The following is a 13,267-nucleotide window of genomic DNA, read 5'->3' on the forward strand; positions in this document are numbered from 1 at the left end:
TTTTTAATGAGTCAAATGTTTAAGATTTATGATAGTAAGAATTAGAAGTCGGACATATCTACTCATAAATAAACTTCAACAAACTTGCAACACTCACTCTCAGGCATTCATTCTGTCCTTTTCATCCATCCTTTGAACAAATTTAACTGCTAATTTCCGGCGCAAAAAGTTACGATTTATTGACATACTTTTCAAAAAATTTTGGTGGCAGGTTGAATAGATACCACACATCCAAAATAATGTCTGCCATTTATGACAGGTTTTCTTTTTTTTTGTGAGAAAAGTTTATTGTGTATGTGTGTGTGTGTGTGTGTGTGTGTGTGTGAAAGAAGAATGCAATGTACCTCAGTATGATATCTGCCCTGTATGGGATGCCATATTGTGCTGATTTATCATATTGATATATTCAATGTTGCACACTTGAACAAAGTCCCCAGAGTCATAAGATATCTGCACCCTCTACCTTGCAGCTGTCAGACCACATCAAAAGGTTGGAAGTGGTGTCAAAGAGGGCGCCATCCGAGAAACCAAAAGCCAGCTCAGGGTCATCCACCGAAGCCAAGCAATACACATTCAGCAAGCCAGAGGGCGCCATTGCAGGAGTAAGTGATCTGTGGTACACTCTATTAAGAAAAATAGGTTTAACTTTGAGCCCTTTGTCGTACTAGGAGCACCTAAGTTTATGGGTGTAACTTTGCACCTTCCCAGACCAGTTAGCTCCTTTTTGGGTGTAACTTCGCACCTTTTAGACCAGTTAGCACCTTTGTGGGACAATGGGTGTAACTTTGCACCTTTGCACCTTTTTGGACCAGTTAGCACCTTTTTTTGGTGTAACTCTGCACCTTTTGGACCATTTAGCACCTTTGTGGGTATAACTTTGCACCTTTCAGACCAGTTAGCACCTTTGTGGGTGTAACTTTGCACCTTTTAGACCAGTTATCACCTTTGTGGGTGTAACTTTGTACCTTTCAGATCAGTTAGCACCTTTGTGGGTGTAACTTTCCACCTTCTAGACCAGTTAACACCTTTAATGGTGCAGACTTACACCTTTCCAGCCGGAATTGTTCAGTGGCGATTCATGGAAAGTTTGTGCCACGAAGAAAGGCCATTGGCTCCAATGGGTAAAAGTATTTCATGCAAATATGTCTTGCTTTACAGTAGATTATAATAAGCAACTCAAAGCTCTAACTTGCACAAGTTGTTATTCGCAGGTTATTACAAGACTTTGGTATTAGATGATGTGAATGTGAAAGAGGCAACATGATATGTAATATTTTGACTGAGTTCATATCAAAGGAGGCTTAATGCGATGATTATGATTAAACAAGGCTTTGAGAGACACAATCATTTCATACTGTGCTATTTTGTATAATCATAGTCTGGAGAAATATCACAATTTTGTGAACTTGTGTGAAAATGTGAAATACCTGCAGTACTTCATTCTTATTTTAGATTTGAATTTCAAGAAATCTCTATGACTATTTTTTGTTTAATTTCACTGTCTCTATCAAAGACCAATTTTACTGTGGCCTAGAATTGCACTGTGCAGACATTTTTTTCTCTGCGAGACTCATACCCATTTCAGTTCCTTGTGCCACCCTGTAGCATTATAGGAAACCTGTAATAAAGATTTAACTCTCAAAGAATTGTAGTAATTATATTCACATCCCTTTTGTTCATTGACATGTTGCTTTCGGGTGTCTGCACTTTTAGTGCAGAAATCAATACACCAAGGACAGCTAAAATGTTATGTTTGACAAAACAACACTCTTGTGTAGTGTCACTTAGAGTGCAGAATTAATACACCAAGGACAGCTAAAGTGTTATGTTTTGACCAAACAACAGTCTTGTGTAGTTATGTTACGTGGAAGAATGATGTTCTGTCTTAAATATTGTATATGATCGAATTTCTTTGGCTAAAAGTGGCTATTTTCCATTGGAGCATTAAACTTCAAATTTCCCTTTCCACATACACAGTTAACTCCCAACTGTCTGGAGCCAATGTTTAGAATAACATACATGTAACTAACTTTGCAAGGAAATTTGCTGAGGATATTATTTACCTGGATGGTTTTAAATTTGATTCCACAGAGGCAAATAAAAGCGTCTCTTATTGCATTTTGTGAAATCGATGCTTTGAAGTGGCTCAGAACTCCTGAGTGTTTTGAAGGAGAAATGATTGTGCTTTGATTTCCCATGGTAACCTGCATCCATTTCAATAACAGCCACAAAGGACATTGATATCCATCTGTACTTAAAAACACTTAAAAGGATTTTTGCTACCTAATGGGTCCACAGCTTGTAACATAACACTTGCTTAAAAGTACTGTAAAAAAAGTGTGCAAATTTGGTCACACAGTTTTTAGAAAGTGCATGTTGATGTCACAAACCATGCACATTACTCTATTAAACTTAGTAAAAATTGTTCATATGGATATTGTTTCTGAATCTTTGCCTGTTGTTATGGCATACGTGTACATGTATGACTTTTGTGCATTGTACACTTAGCTCATCTTGCTTGTAATGTGCAAGTTTCTGCGTAGGTTTTGACATATTTTGATTGTGAAACAATCTTCGAAAATAATCTCATGTTCGGCACATTTTAAACTGATTTAAATTGCCTCTTTCATTTCCAGGACTTTTCACAAAACAGATTGGTCCTCAACCCAGCAACAGAGGGCGTGCTCCATGATAGATACGAGACTCTAAGTCAAGAGGTGAGATAACAAAGAAGGACCAAGTTACAAAAGCTTTCGGTAAAGTTCTGCAGTACTGTTTATTGCTCCTCGCCTATGGAACTCCCTCCCATCTTTCCTCCGTGAAATTGACAAACTGGATCACTTCAAAGCCTCACTCAAGACTCACATTTTTCACCAAGCATTCAATTGCTAACTGTCTTGGAGGAGTCTGCGCCTTTGAATGTTTCTATAACAGATATATGGCGCTCTACAAATGCTGTGGATCATCATCATCATCATACGCCAAATAATGTGTGAGGTTTTTATATTTTGCCAGTCAGGTGCTTCGTTGCACTCCTGTTATAACAAAATTCTGGTTAAAACAAAGTAAAAATTCAGGACGCGACATTATCAACTCTACGTATTTTTATTGTTTATTTATTCGGTTATAAGGAAATTTCGATATAACGAAAGAAAACTGCCAGTCCCGAGGACTTCAGTATAACAGGAGTCCACTGTATTCGCGAAATTAAAGACATGCAAAAATATTGACTCTGATTCCAATGTGAGTGTGATGTACGCATGTTCATTTCTCCATTCAGTGCAGGACTCGTCTATCGCAAATTTAACCACTCGCAAAATCACCAGGAATTCCCGATTCACAAAAATTTAGACTCGCAAAATATGTGGCGTATACAGTATTTGTAGTTACATTGCCTTTGCCATTTGTACTAAATTTGAAGAATCTTATCACAAAACAAGCTATTGCCATTCTTGTTAAGTTGAGATCAAAGCTAGAAAACAAAGAAAATATTAAGAAAACACTGGATATTTGCAATCATAACTTCTAGAACACTCCTTGTTATGTCACAAGTGAAGTCTTACTGGAAAGGTTTCATTTTTGCTCTATCTTATGATGGACCTACCTTTGAAATGTTTAAAAAAGGCACTTGGCTCATTTTGCAATAAAACTCTTCACTTTATACCTGCTCACTATATGAAACAATCTAATTCAGTTTGTCTGATGTAAGGAATTAGTCATTGAGACATTTACAGTAACTTTTCATGGACTTTCAAAATGGATAATGTGCATGCATAGATAAGAATTGATAGAAAAAAAATGCCCAAGAAACTTACACTTGAAGATTTTATATCTTTGCCAATGTATTCACAAGCAATTCGTTATTATTTCAAGTGATTGACAAATTGCCCCTCATTGATGTAAATAGGCACTGATTATTCAGTCTTTTAGTAAAAGACATGATATAAAAATCATGGGCATACATGCTCAGGTTGACTTAAAGCAACAATTTCCGGATTACTAGACAAGCCTCATATCCACCACTTGCCCAAGCTTCTGTCAGCCAGTATTGGCTCTAATCCCACAAAAAATACTTACATCGATGAAGTGCAATATGTATGTATACTGTATGTCAAGGAGTTGCAATACAAACAACTTGATACAAGAATCAGTGAACTTGAGTAATTCATTAAGACACATATGTATTTCTTTTTCCTGACTTTCAACTTAGGTCCAGTCTCTGGAATCTGACATCAATTCTCTCAAGGACCAGACCAACAGGTTAAAAAGACAATATGAGAGGTAAGCCAATTTACTGGATGCACCATATTCATCATTAATCCATTGATGATGAGTCCCGAGTATACTCGGGCAGGTGTCTATGGGAAATGCGTGTTGTAGCAAAATCAGTCCGTCGTCAATGGGTTAATTAGGGCTGGCAGGACAACATCTTCAGTCATTGAAATTCTACCCAGCTACCACATCAAGTGATTGAAAAATTGGTGTTAACATTTTTTGAAACAAAGGGAAACAAAATAGCAATGGCCCACTCCCAGGATGTTATATTACATATTTGAGTTGGACCTACACAAAACAATACTTTCATATTAGATGTAAATTACAATAGTATCACTTCAAAGCAAAATTAGCAATAACATGGTTTTCTCTGATGAACAGAATTTAATGTTTTTTGTTTCCCAGAGAAGACTGTAAGAGAGCATTTCTCAGCCATGTAGTGTCAACTGAAGTTTTATTGTCATAATTATAATGATTAGATATTTGATTCGATCAGTAATTAAACAATGCTCTAACAAGTTATTGTGCAAAACAGGGCAATGAAGCAAAACCATTGTGTAACTTGTGATGACAGCTCCTAGATAAAATTGAAACTTTCCACAGACCCAACGAGAAACAAATGCCTTCGTAAGACCGGGCTCATTGGTATTCATTCCTACAAGAATGTATGATCATTGTTGTTCCATTTATTCTGGTATATCCAGGGACAATATGTTTTTACCCACCATATCCTTGTCAACACAGGTGTAAACATGAGTGTCCGGCAAAGCTAGGATAATATACATGTAAGGCCCTGTGGCCCTTGGGTACAACATTGTCAGCACTGAAGAGGGTAACATTAATAAATTTAAAGTTTCAGTTTCAGTAAGTTTTATTTCTCCACTTGTATATGAAAGGAAATAAGTATAACAATATCAAACTTATCATTTGCAAGTCATGAAAATACAAACAAGAGTTCACATTACAAGTATATAATCATGTGAATTAATACATAAAATTTTATTACAGATCTTTAAGTACACAGGTGGGGGAGACCATTATAAATTAGGAAAATGCTTGACTTTGACTATGGCCTTTAAACATTATGCCTTGTAACATTTTTATTTTTTTCGTAATTATGAAAGGAACGGAACACACACATGTAGAACAAATAACGTAAATCTTTAAAGTATTTTGAATGTCAGTTGACTAAAAAGGACAACACAAGGTGGAATGTAAAAAGTCAAAAATAAAATGAGAATAAAGGACCCGAATAAAGAAGATCTTATTATTATCATTATGATTTGAAGAGTTTGTTCGCAAAAACGGATAAGTCCATTTTTGAAGATTTTGGATTATGGTCTCTGTCATAAAGTACAAAATAATACCTTTTAAATGATATATTGGTCACTATATATAAAGGTAAATTTTTGAAGTTGTGGTCTAAAGAAGCAAAACATTTCTTATTATTCTCTTTATTTTTCTTGACCTTTAATCGCAAATATCTCCATTTGGCAAATATGGACTTATCGGTTTTTGCGAACAAACTGTTCATTTTTTATCATATTTTATTGATCATAATACTGTTTATTTCTCTTTCTCTCTTTTCTCTGTCATCTTGTGCAGCACCAAGTCGAATCCAGCTGCAAACGCACATGAGACTCTCGTTGAGATCCACAAGCTACGCAATGAGAATCGCCAGAATGAGATCCGGCTGGCGTGTAAAAGATCCCAGGTAAGTCTTCAGGCCTCTTACTGTGTTTTGTTGAGGATGATTGTTTTGAAGTCAAAGCAAGTCATATCCATTCTTTTAATTTATAACCAAGAGGTATGACTGAATTGAATTGAATGTTTTACTGTCCACAATGCGAATGTGGAAATGTGCCTTCTACCAGTGTTACATACAAGAGATACGAACAGATAACAATTTGTTCAAAAAACAACATATGCGTGACAAATTACAAATAACGTGAAACAAAAATGTTTTGCAATAATTATTGCAGAAAACGAAAATGATAACCGTTATATTCATAATACATCTTACATATATCTCATTCAATTCAATGATTTAAATGAATTAGTAATCATAATGCTTGTTATCAGAAATTGAACTTTCAAACAAATCTTCCACCTCTAATCGACATTTTTATCTTCTACATTATGATGTTATCATATTGGAATTAATCCTCATGAGATTAGATTCATGAGGTTGTACACCCTACTCAGGATTCTTATATGAAAAATTATCTTTGAATATATTCCTACAAGTTCCTGTATAAGTGAATTGTATGTTTTCTTTTGATATCATTTTTATATTATGTATTGGTATTTTCCATTGTGCTCCACCACGATCTTCAATGAAAGCACCTGAGTACACCAATTTGTATTGTTAACTTTTGAATGTTTGTGAAGACATTTTATATACCTTCCTAGTCTATAACAAACTGGAAAGATTGTGATGGTGTTTGTCACTGCAGATTGTTAGTTTTATGTATAATAATACTGGTTTTGTGCTTCATATTTGATAAATATATGAATGAAGAATAGTGATTTGTCAATAAAGAATTATACGTACATTGGTCTATATGTAGTACCAGATCATGAAAGTAAGTGTAATATGTATATCCTGGAATTATTTTCAATAGCACTAACAAAACTGAGAAATATATAATATATTTCCCATACTATTCTCTTCTCTCCCCATACAGCTCCTTCTTTTTGCTCCAGAGTGGTTCAAGACCAGGTTGAGTAATGGCCATGCCGTCATGGCGAGTCCGGAGAGAGGCGGGTCAGAGTCGGGAGATTCCATTAGAGAGATGGGGGTGTCCAGTGACGGAGGGATCAGTTCTAACTCACACGTCTTCCAGGAGTACAACTTCATTAAGCCCACGTTTTGTGACCAGTGTAAGGGTTTGTTGAAAGGTGAATTCCAAACTGAGTTTCTTCAAAGTGAATTTATGGAGAATGCATAAAATTAGAAATGGAAAAAAGAATGAATAAAAAAATGAATATGAAAATTCAAATATATTCCCTAGATATAATATTGACTCATATCTAAACAAAGTAAGAATATATGAAATATATGCATGAATAAACACTCTTTATGTGAGAGTGTCTGCATTTGTTCCAGTATTTAGTCCATTGAATTGAGTTGTACACCATTGTTAAGCTCAGAGTCTGCTCTTTAAGAATATGTCCCTAAATAAAAATTAATGTCTGATGACTTGTTGGTCTTGTTATGCAGAGTCATATATATTTTATATACTGACCGATTCTGTGATGCGCTATGTGTATTTTTGGCATGGGCAGCCCCATTACTATGGTGTCTCATCCGACCCCCCCTCCCCTCTCCCCCACCCCCCTCCCTACATTAGCACGCGCACGGAATGAAAAACTGATGCATGGTTGTTTTAGCCAATGGGCGTCTCGTACTGAGTGCGCGAACCTTTGTTACAAGTGCATGATAAACATGTTGCCCGTGGGGTGGGGGAGAGGAGGGGGGGTCGGCTGGGACACCGCAAAATGAGCTAATGGATGCGCCCAGTGCCACAAATTGTCTGCTGCCCTCAACAAACCCGAATCGGTCTATATGTTGGTAAAATTTTGTGCATATATTTCTTTTGCGTCAAAGGAATAATGAGGCAAGGACTGCAGAGTCTTATATATTTTATATATATGCATGGCTCGACACTAACTTCATTTTTCGGTGGCCCGATGGGGCCACCAAAATCATCAATTTCAAATTTTTGGTGGCCCGAGAGAAAAATTTTGTGGCCCGAAAAAAAAAAAAACATTGACAAACATTGACATTTTTAAAAAATAAGTCGCACACTCACTGCATGTATTTATGCATTTCCGGCGCAAAAAGTTACGAATTTATTGACACACTTTTCAAAAAATTTTGGTGGCCCGACGTGGGCCACCAAATTTGCCCTTTTCTGAAATTTGGTGGCCCGACTTTCATTTTTGGTGGCCCTGGGCCACCGGGCCACCGTTAGTGTCGAGCCCTGATATATGTATATGTTAGTAAAATTTTGTGCATATATTTCTTTTGCATCAAAGGAATCATGAGGCAAGGACTGCGGTGTAAGGTGTGCAAGAGTAGTATTCATCACAAATGTATGGACACCGTTTCAGCCTGCTCTGGCCCTGCCTCTGTGAGTATAAACACATGAAGAGTTTGTTCGCAAAAACCGATAAGTCCATTTTTGAAGATTTTGAAGTTCGGTCTCTGTCATAAAGTACAAAATAATGCCTTTTAAATGATATATTGGTCATTACATATAAAGGTACATTTTTGAAGCAAACATTTTCTTATTATTCTCTTTATTTTTCTTGACCTTTAATGGCAAATATCTCCATTTTTGCAAATATGGACTTATCGGTTTTTGCGAACAAACTCTTCACATCTCCCTTCGAAGCTGTGCCCACTCCCATGCCTGCGATCCCTGGTCCCTGTTTCTTAAAGCTATTTGTAAAGTTACGAATGACTTAAGAACAACTTGTGGTCATTTCTTGTGCTAAATTATTAAACTTCTGATAAGTACAGCAAACAGAACTGATCACCAGTCGTTCTTAAGTTGTTTGCAACTTTAAGAACAGCTTTATGAAACACCCACCTGGTCCCCGTTTCATAAAGCTGTTCGTAAAGTTACGAAAAACTGGAATATGGCAAACCAAGTGGGTTTCCTAATCATTGCTAATTTCAGTAGCTAAAGTTGAAATTTGCAGATGATAATCATTATTTTTAAACATTAACCACATTTTTAGTTGGAAGTGTATTTTTGCCCAATGAAGATGAAGTGTTGACATACAATTATACTTTATTAGAACATAAGGAAAAAATGGGTACACATATTGGCACTTCATATTCCAACTGTTCGTAAAGTCTTGCATAACTTTACAAACAGCTTTATGAAACAGGGCCCTGTTCCTTTAATCCTGACTCTGCTTTCTTTGTGCCAACTGGTACAGATATCTAGAAATTAAGTTCCAAAGAATAGACAATACTTAATATCCCCCTCGTGTCATTGTGACTTTCCAGTTAGATTTAGGAAAATTATTTTTGCCTGCATGGGCTGGCTTATTGACAATATTAGTTTGAAAGAACTGATTGAATGATACAGTAGTGAAGTGTAATTGCAGACCATGTCTGTGTTTCATAATTAAAGGCTAATGAGCAGATATGTAGAAGTTTCTTTAAAGAAAGAAAGTTAGTGACGTTTTCACTGTACGTTCACGTGACATTACAGTATATATCAATCATTTTATTCCAGTTGAACAGAAAACACTTGTCTAGTGTTCTGTTTTTCGAATAATATCCACTATCTTATCTATACTCTAAATACTGACCATTACTAGAAGTTACACCACAAACTTTCATTTCTAAGGGTGTATTTTCAATGTTATAAGTGTTTTTTCCCCTTTTTCTTTATTTGTGCTTCTGTCAGCAAATATCTTCTTCCTGGAAATAATATTCGTAATTCACTGATGTTACTGAGATAAAAACGTAAGAGTTGAGATGGCTCACATGATCATTTGTTCGTGCATTTTATTGTCACCGGGGTGAGAAGACTTTGCATGTCAGATTTAGTTAAAAATTGTTTGCTTTGATTAATTGCCAGAAATCAGTAAAGTGAGGATCTATCCAAATCCTAGCTGTCTTATTCCTAAAAATGAAGCCACAATGGCATGTCAAAGGAAAGATGATCCAATTTGTTACAGTGCTTTGGCTGCCGTGTTTTGTTGCTCTCCTGAACATTTGACATTTTTGAGATATAAGGATTTGTCATTCCAGCAGTATATGTCTATACTGTGTTTTTTCAGTTCATTTTTTTTTTAATGTGTGATGTAATTTGCTTAAATACCAGGCAACAGAATCTGCCAGTGCTCTTTTTGGGCAATGCTTGAATAGAGTATAGAAGAGAATACAAAGAAATATAAAAGTATATTTCTGTTGTTGTTATTATTGTCATTTATCCCTAGTTTGAAAATCCTCGGAGGGTTTCTCGACGTTTTAGCTTCCGAGATCATGGCGCCTGGGTACCAATCGATTTTGCAGCCACTGACACACTTCTTAATGAGTTTTTTTTGTGTGTGTTTTTCTTTCATCAGTAGAATTCTAAAGAGATGTGCCGATTGAAAATAACCATGTGTTTCTCTTTTTTCTGTAATATTTGATGTTTTTTGTACATTTATGTCAGTGAAACTGACAGTGTCATACATTTCAAGAATTCAACACATAATGTGATGTTGACAACAATGATACACACAACAGTGACTAAACTTTGTAATTGTTCTTTACTTGTAATATCTTGACACTGAATGCATGCTGAACGATTGAAAAGTGAATTTACCGTGGTTCTCAATTAATTTGTTATTTTGTATACATTTATCCATTTACAGCAAGAAGGTCGGGGAGGCAAGAAGCTGTTTTTACGTCAAATGAGTGTTCGAGAGATTCGCAACTTGGTACAGAATTGCACCAGTTTTGTTACCTTTTTTACCTCAAAATACAAAAAACCCTCTACCTATAAATGCCTGGAGTACTTGTACATTGCATCCATCTGTGAACACATTGCTTTATATTGCCCGCTTTTTCTATTGCTGCATGCAAAGTGCAAGTAAAACATCACTAAAATGTCTAGATTTCATGATGATTGAATATATTCAAGTATTTATAGAAACAGATATATGAATATGTTCTTCATGACTTGATAGGTCTATAGTGCACTTGATACATCATGCCTAAATTTCATTTACTTTGTATGATGGTTTGTCTTATTTTCAAAGAGATTGTTTTTACTGAAACATTTCATTTATTCCAGTAAGGTAATTGCAATATGTCATCTAAAATAGGTCATCTGTGGAATGGAAAGATATATTGTGTCAATTGCTATAATATTTGATATTTTAAGACTGCAAAAATAGGCGAGGCTAAGAAAAAACGAATGTTATACTCTCAAAAAGGACATCACATTTCCAGAAATGCTTGACATTAAAGCATAAAGCTTCAAGATTTCTCTTTTCATTGTCTGAATTTCAGCAGCTTGTTCGATTAATTCTTTGCTTTCTTGAGCATGCATGTCACTGCAATCATCCAAATCTATTTTGTGGATACAGTAAATATAGTGAAACAAATCAAAGCATATGTTTTGTATTCATCTGCTGGTAGAAAATTCCTGGGAAGGGAATTTCCATCACTTTGAGTGATGCTGAACATCTGTTTTGACTGGCAAATCATATCTTTAGGGCGCCCACTTTATCAAATGCCTAGACCCTTGATTTTCTTCTTGGTCGTTAAAGCTATAATCCTATGCTACCAAGTAAACTAGTGATGACACCACTATGTCATATTCTGAGTGCTAGTAAGGACAACATGAAATGTGACCATGCACCACAAAACAAACAAAAAGTCGCCAGACATGAATTTTTAGTTAAGACCATATTCTGAAAGAGCAGACTTTAAGTTTTAAAATGATGTATAATTCAAATCAAATGGACTCTCCTAACCTATCTAAATATTGGAAAGAAAGCACAAACTCAGGAAAAGTGTGAACTGAGAAAAGAGGCTGTGAAGTACAGTGTCTATTCAAGTGCTTAATCTTTATCAAACCGTGCTGGCTGTGCGATGAATGAGACAAAAAACAGGAAGTAAACCACCGAGTAATAACAATGAAGGGATTATCAGATTAAACTGAAATCAAGCATGCCTCTTTAACACATTCTGTCCATAATTAATGCCAACTTTCAAAGCAGTAGCGCTATCTTTTCAAAAGTTATTAGAGTTGAAAATGAAGAGTGTGTACAATCTTTTTCAGAAACGAAAAAGGGACTCTAAAACACACCTAATCACACTTTCCTACCAAAATGTTCGAGATAAACTGCTAAAAAACACCTTTTCCCGCCCGTTTTATGACCCCAAATTTTAGCATAATGTAAAAGAAGACTTGCTCTTTCAGAAAATATGGAAAAGTCGATATCGGCTAGGTTGACCGATTTCACATATTTTCAGTCCTCACGCAAAATCAGTGTGTGCGACTTTTTGTTCGTTTTGTGATGCACGGTCACAAATATTGGTGGAGGAATCCATTGGCTTAAGGAAGGGGGTGAAGCAAGAGAGGGAGGGGAAAAAAGTGTTCTTGTATGGATCCAGGGTAAATATTTGGGAGACCATGAAACAGCTGTTGTTTGGGCAGTCAATGACAAATCTGAACTGACGAAAGAAATACCAGGTATTTAAGAATTGTCTGCCAACCATACATTTAGGATGCAAACCTTTGCAATGCAAGTATTCTGTTTGAATCCTGTGCTCTTTAATGCTTATTATGACCTATTTTATGATGTAATTTACCTGCTTTAAAAAATCACTGGATTTCTCTTCTCAGTGGACACACTGATGTATTTTGTGAAGACCACCACGCTTCAGACCTAGCCATTTGTTTTTGTGTTTGCTTACCTCCTTTGACAATCAAACCCTGGCATGATTATTCCTCCGTGAAATACCTTCATTGTAGTGGAAAATGAAAATCTGTCTGGTTAAAATCCCTAAGAATACATTAATTTGTATAAACAATGCAACAACAGTAACATCAACAACAGCAAAAATTTTGTTAAACTGAACAGATAGTATTTTTAAATCAGCATACACTTAGGAGTGAAGGAATTTCACTAGAAGTCTTCAAATGAGGGAGAAAGATTTGTGGTGACACCATGTGTATGTAGTCCTTAACTGGATCGTTGTTTGGCAGAGGAAGAGCCTAGAAAGAGGAGAATTGAAGAGGAAAGCAACATATGGGGGTTGTAAGGATCTCCTCTCTAATTCTCCTCTTTCTAGGCTCTTCTTCTGCCAAACAACTATCCGGTTAAGGACTACATACACATGGTGTCACCACAAATCTTTCTTCCTCATTTACTTCACCATGCAAACCTTCAAGCAACACATAAGTCTTCAAATGCTTTATGTGTCAAATGCCACGTCTGCTTGAAATTGCAAAGCTTTTTTGAACCTTAA

At 35.9% G+C, this 13,267-nt stretch overlaps 1 protein-coding gene across 1 annotated transcript in view; it reads left to right on the plus strand.

Annotated features, from left to right (window-relative positions):
* The window catches only part of LOC139739228 (uncharacterized), a 52,343-nt gene that overhangs the window by 19,576 nt on the left and 19,500 nt on the right, over positions 1–13,267 (plus strand). Inside the window, exons 8-14 of the mRNA XM_071649845.1 lie at positions 471–602; positions 2,637–2,717; positions 4,211–4,281; positions 5,881–5,989; positions 6,963–7,176; positions 8,317–8,411; positions 10,660–10,725. Of these exons, the coding sequence (XP_071505946.1) occupies positions 471–602; positions 2,637–2,717; positions 4,211–4,281; positions 5,881–5,989; positions 6,963–7,176; positions 8,317–8,411; positions 10,660–10,725 (768 nt within the window). The remainder of the gene's footprint in view (positions 1–470; positions 603–2,636; positions 2,718–4,210; positions 4,282–5,880; positions 5,990–6,962; positions 7,177–8,316; positions 8,412–10,659; positions 10,726–13,267) is intronic.

This window comes from Diadema antillarum, unplaced genomic scaffold (genome assembly GCF_040938485.1).
Source record: "Diadema antillarum isolate AM-2024a unplaced genomic scaffold, OU_Dant_1.0 seq00000791_RagTag, whole genome shotgun sequence".
In the NCBI taxonomy this organism is placed as follows: Eukaryota; Metazoa; Echinodermata; class Echinoidea; order Diadematoida; family Diadematidae; genus Diadema; species Diadema antillarum.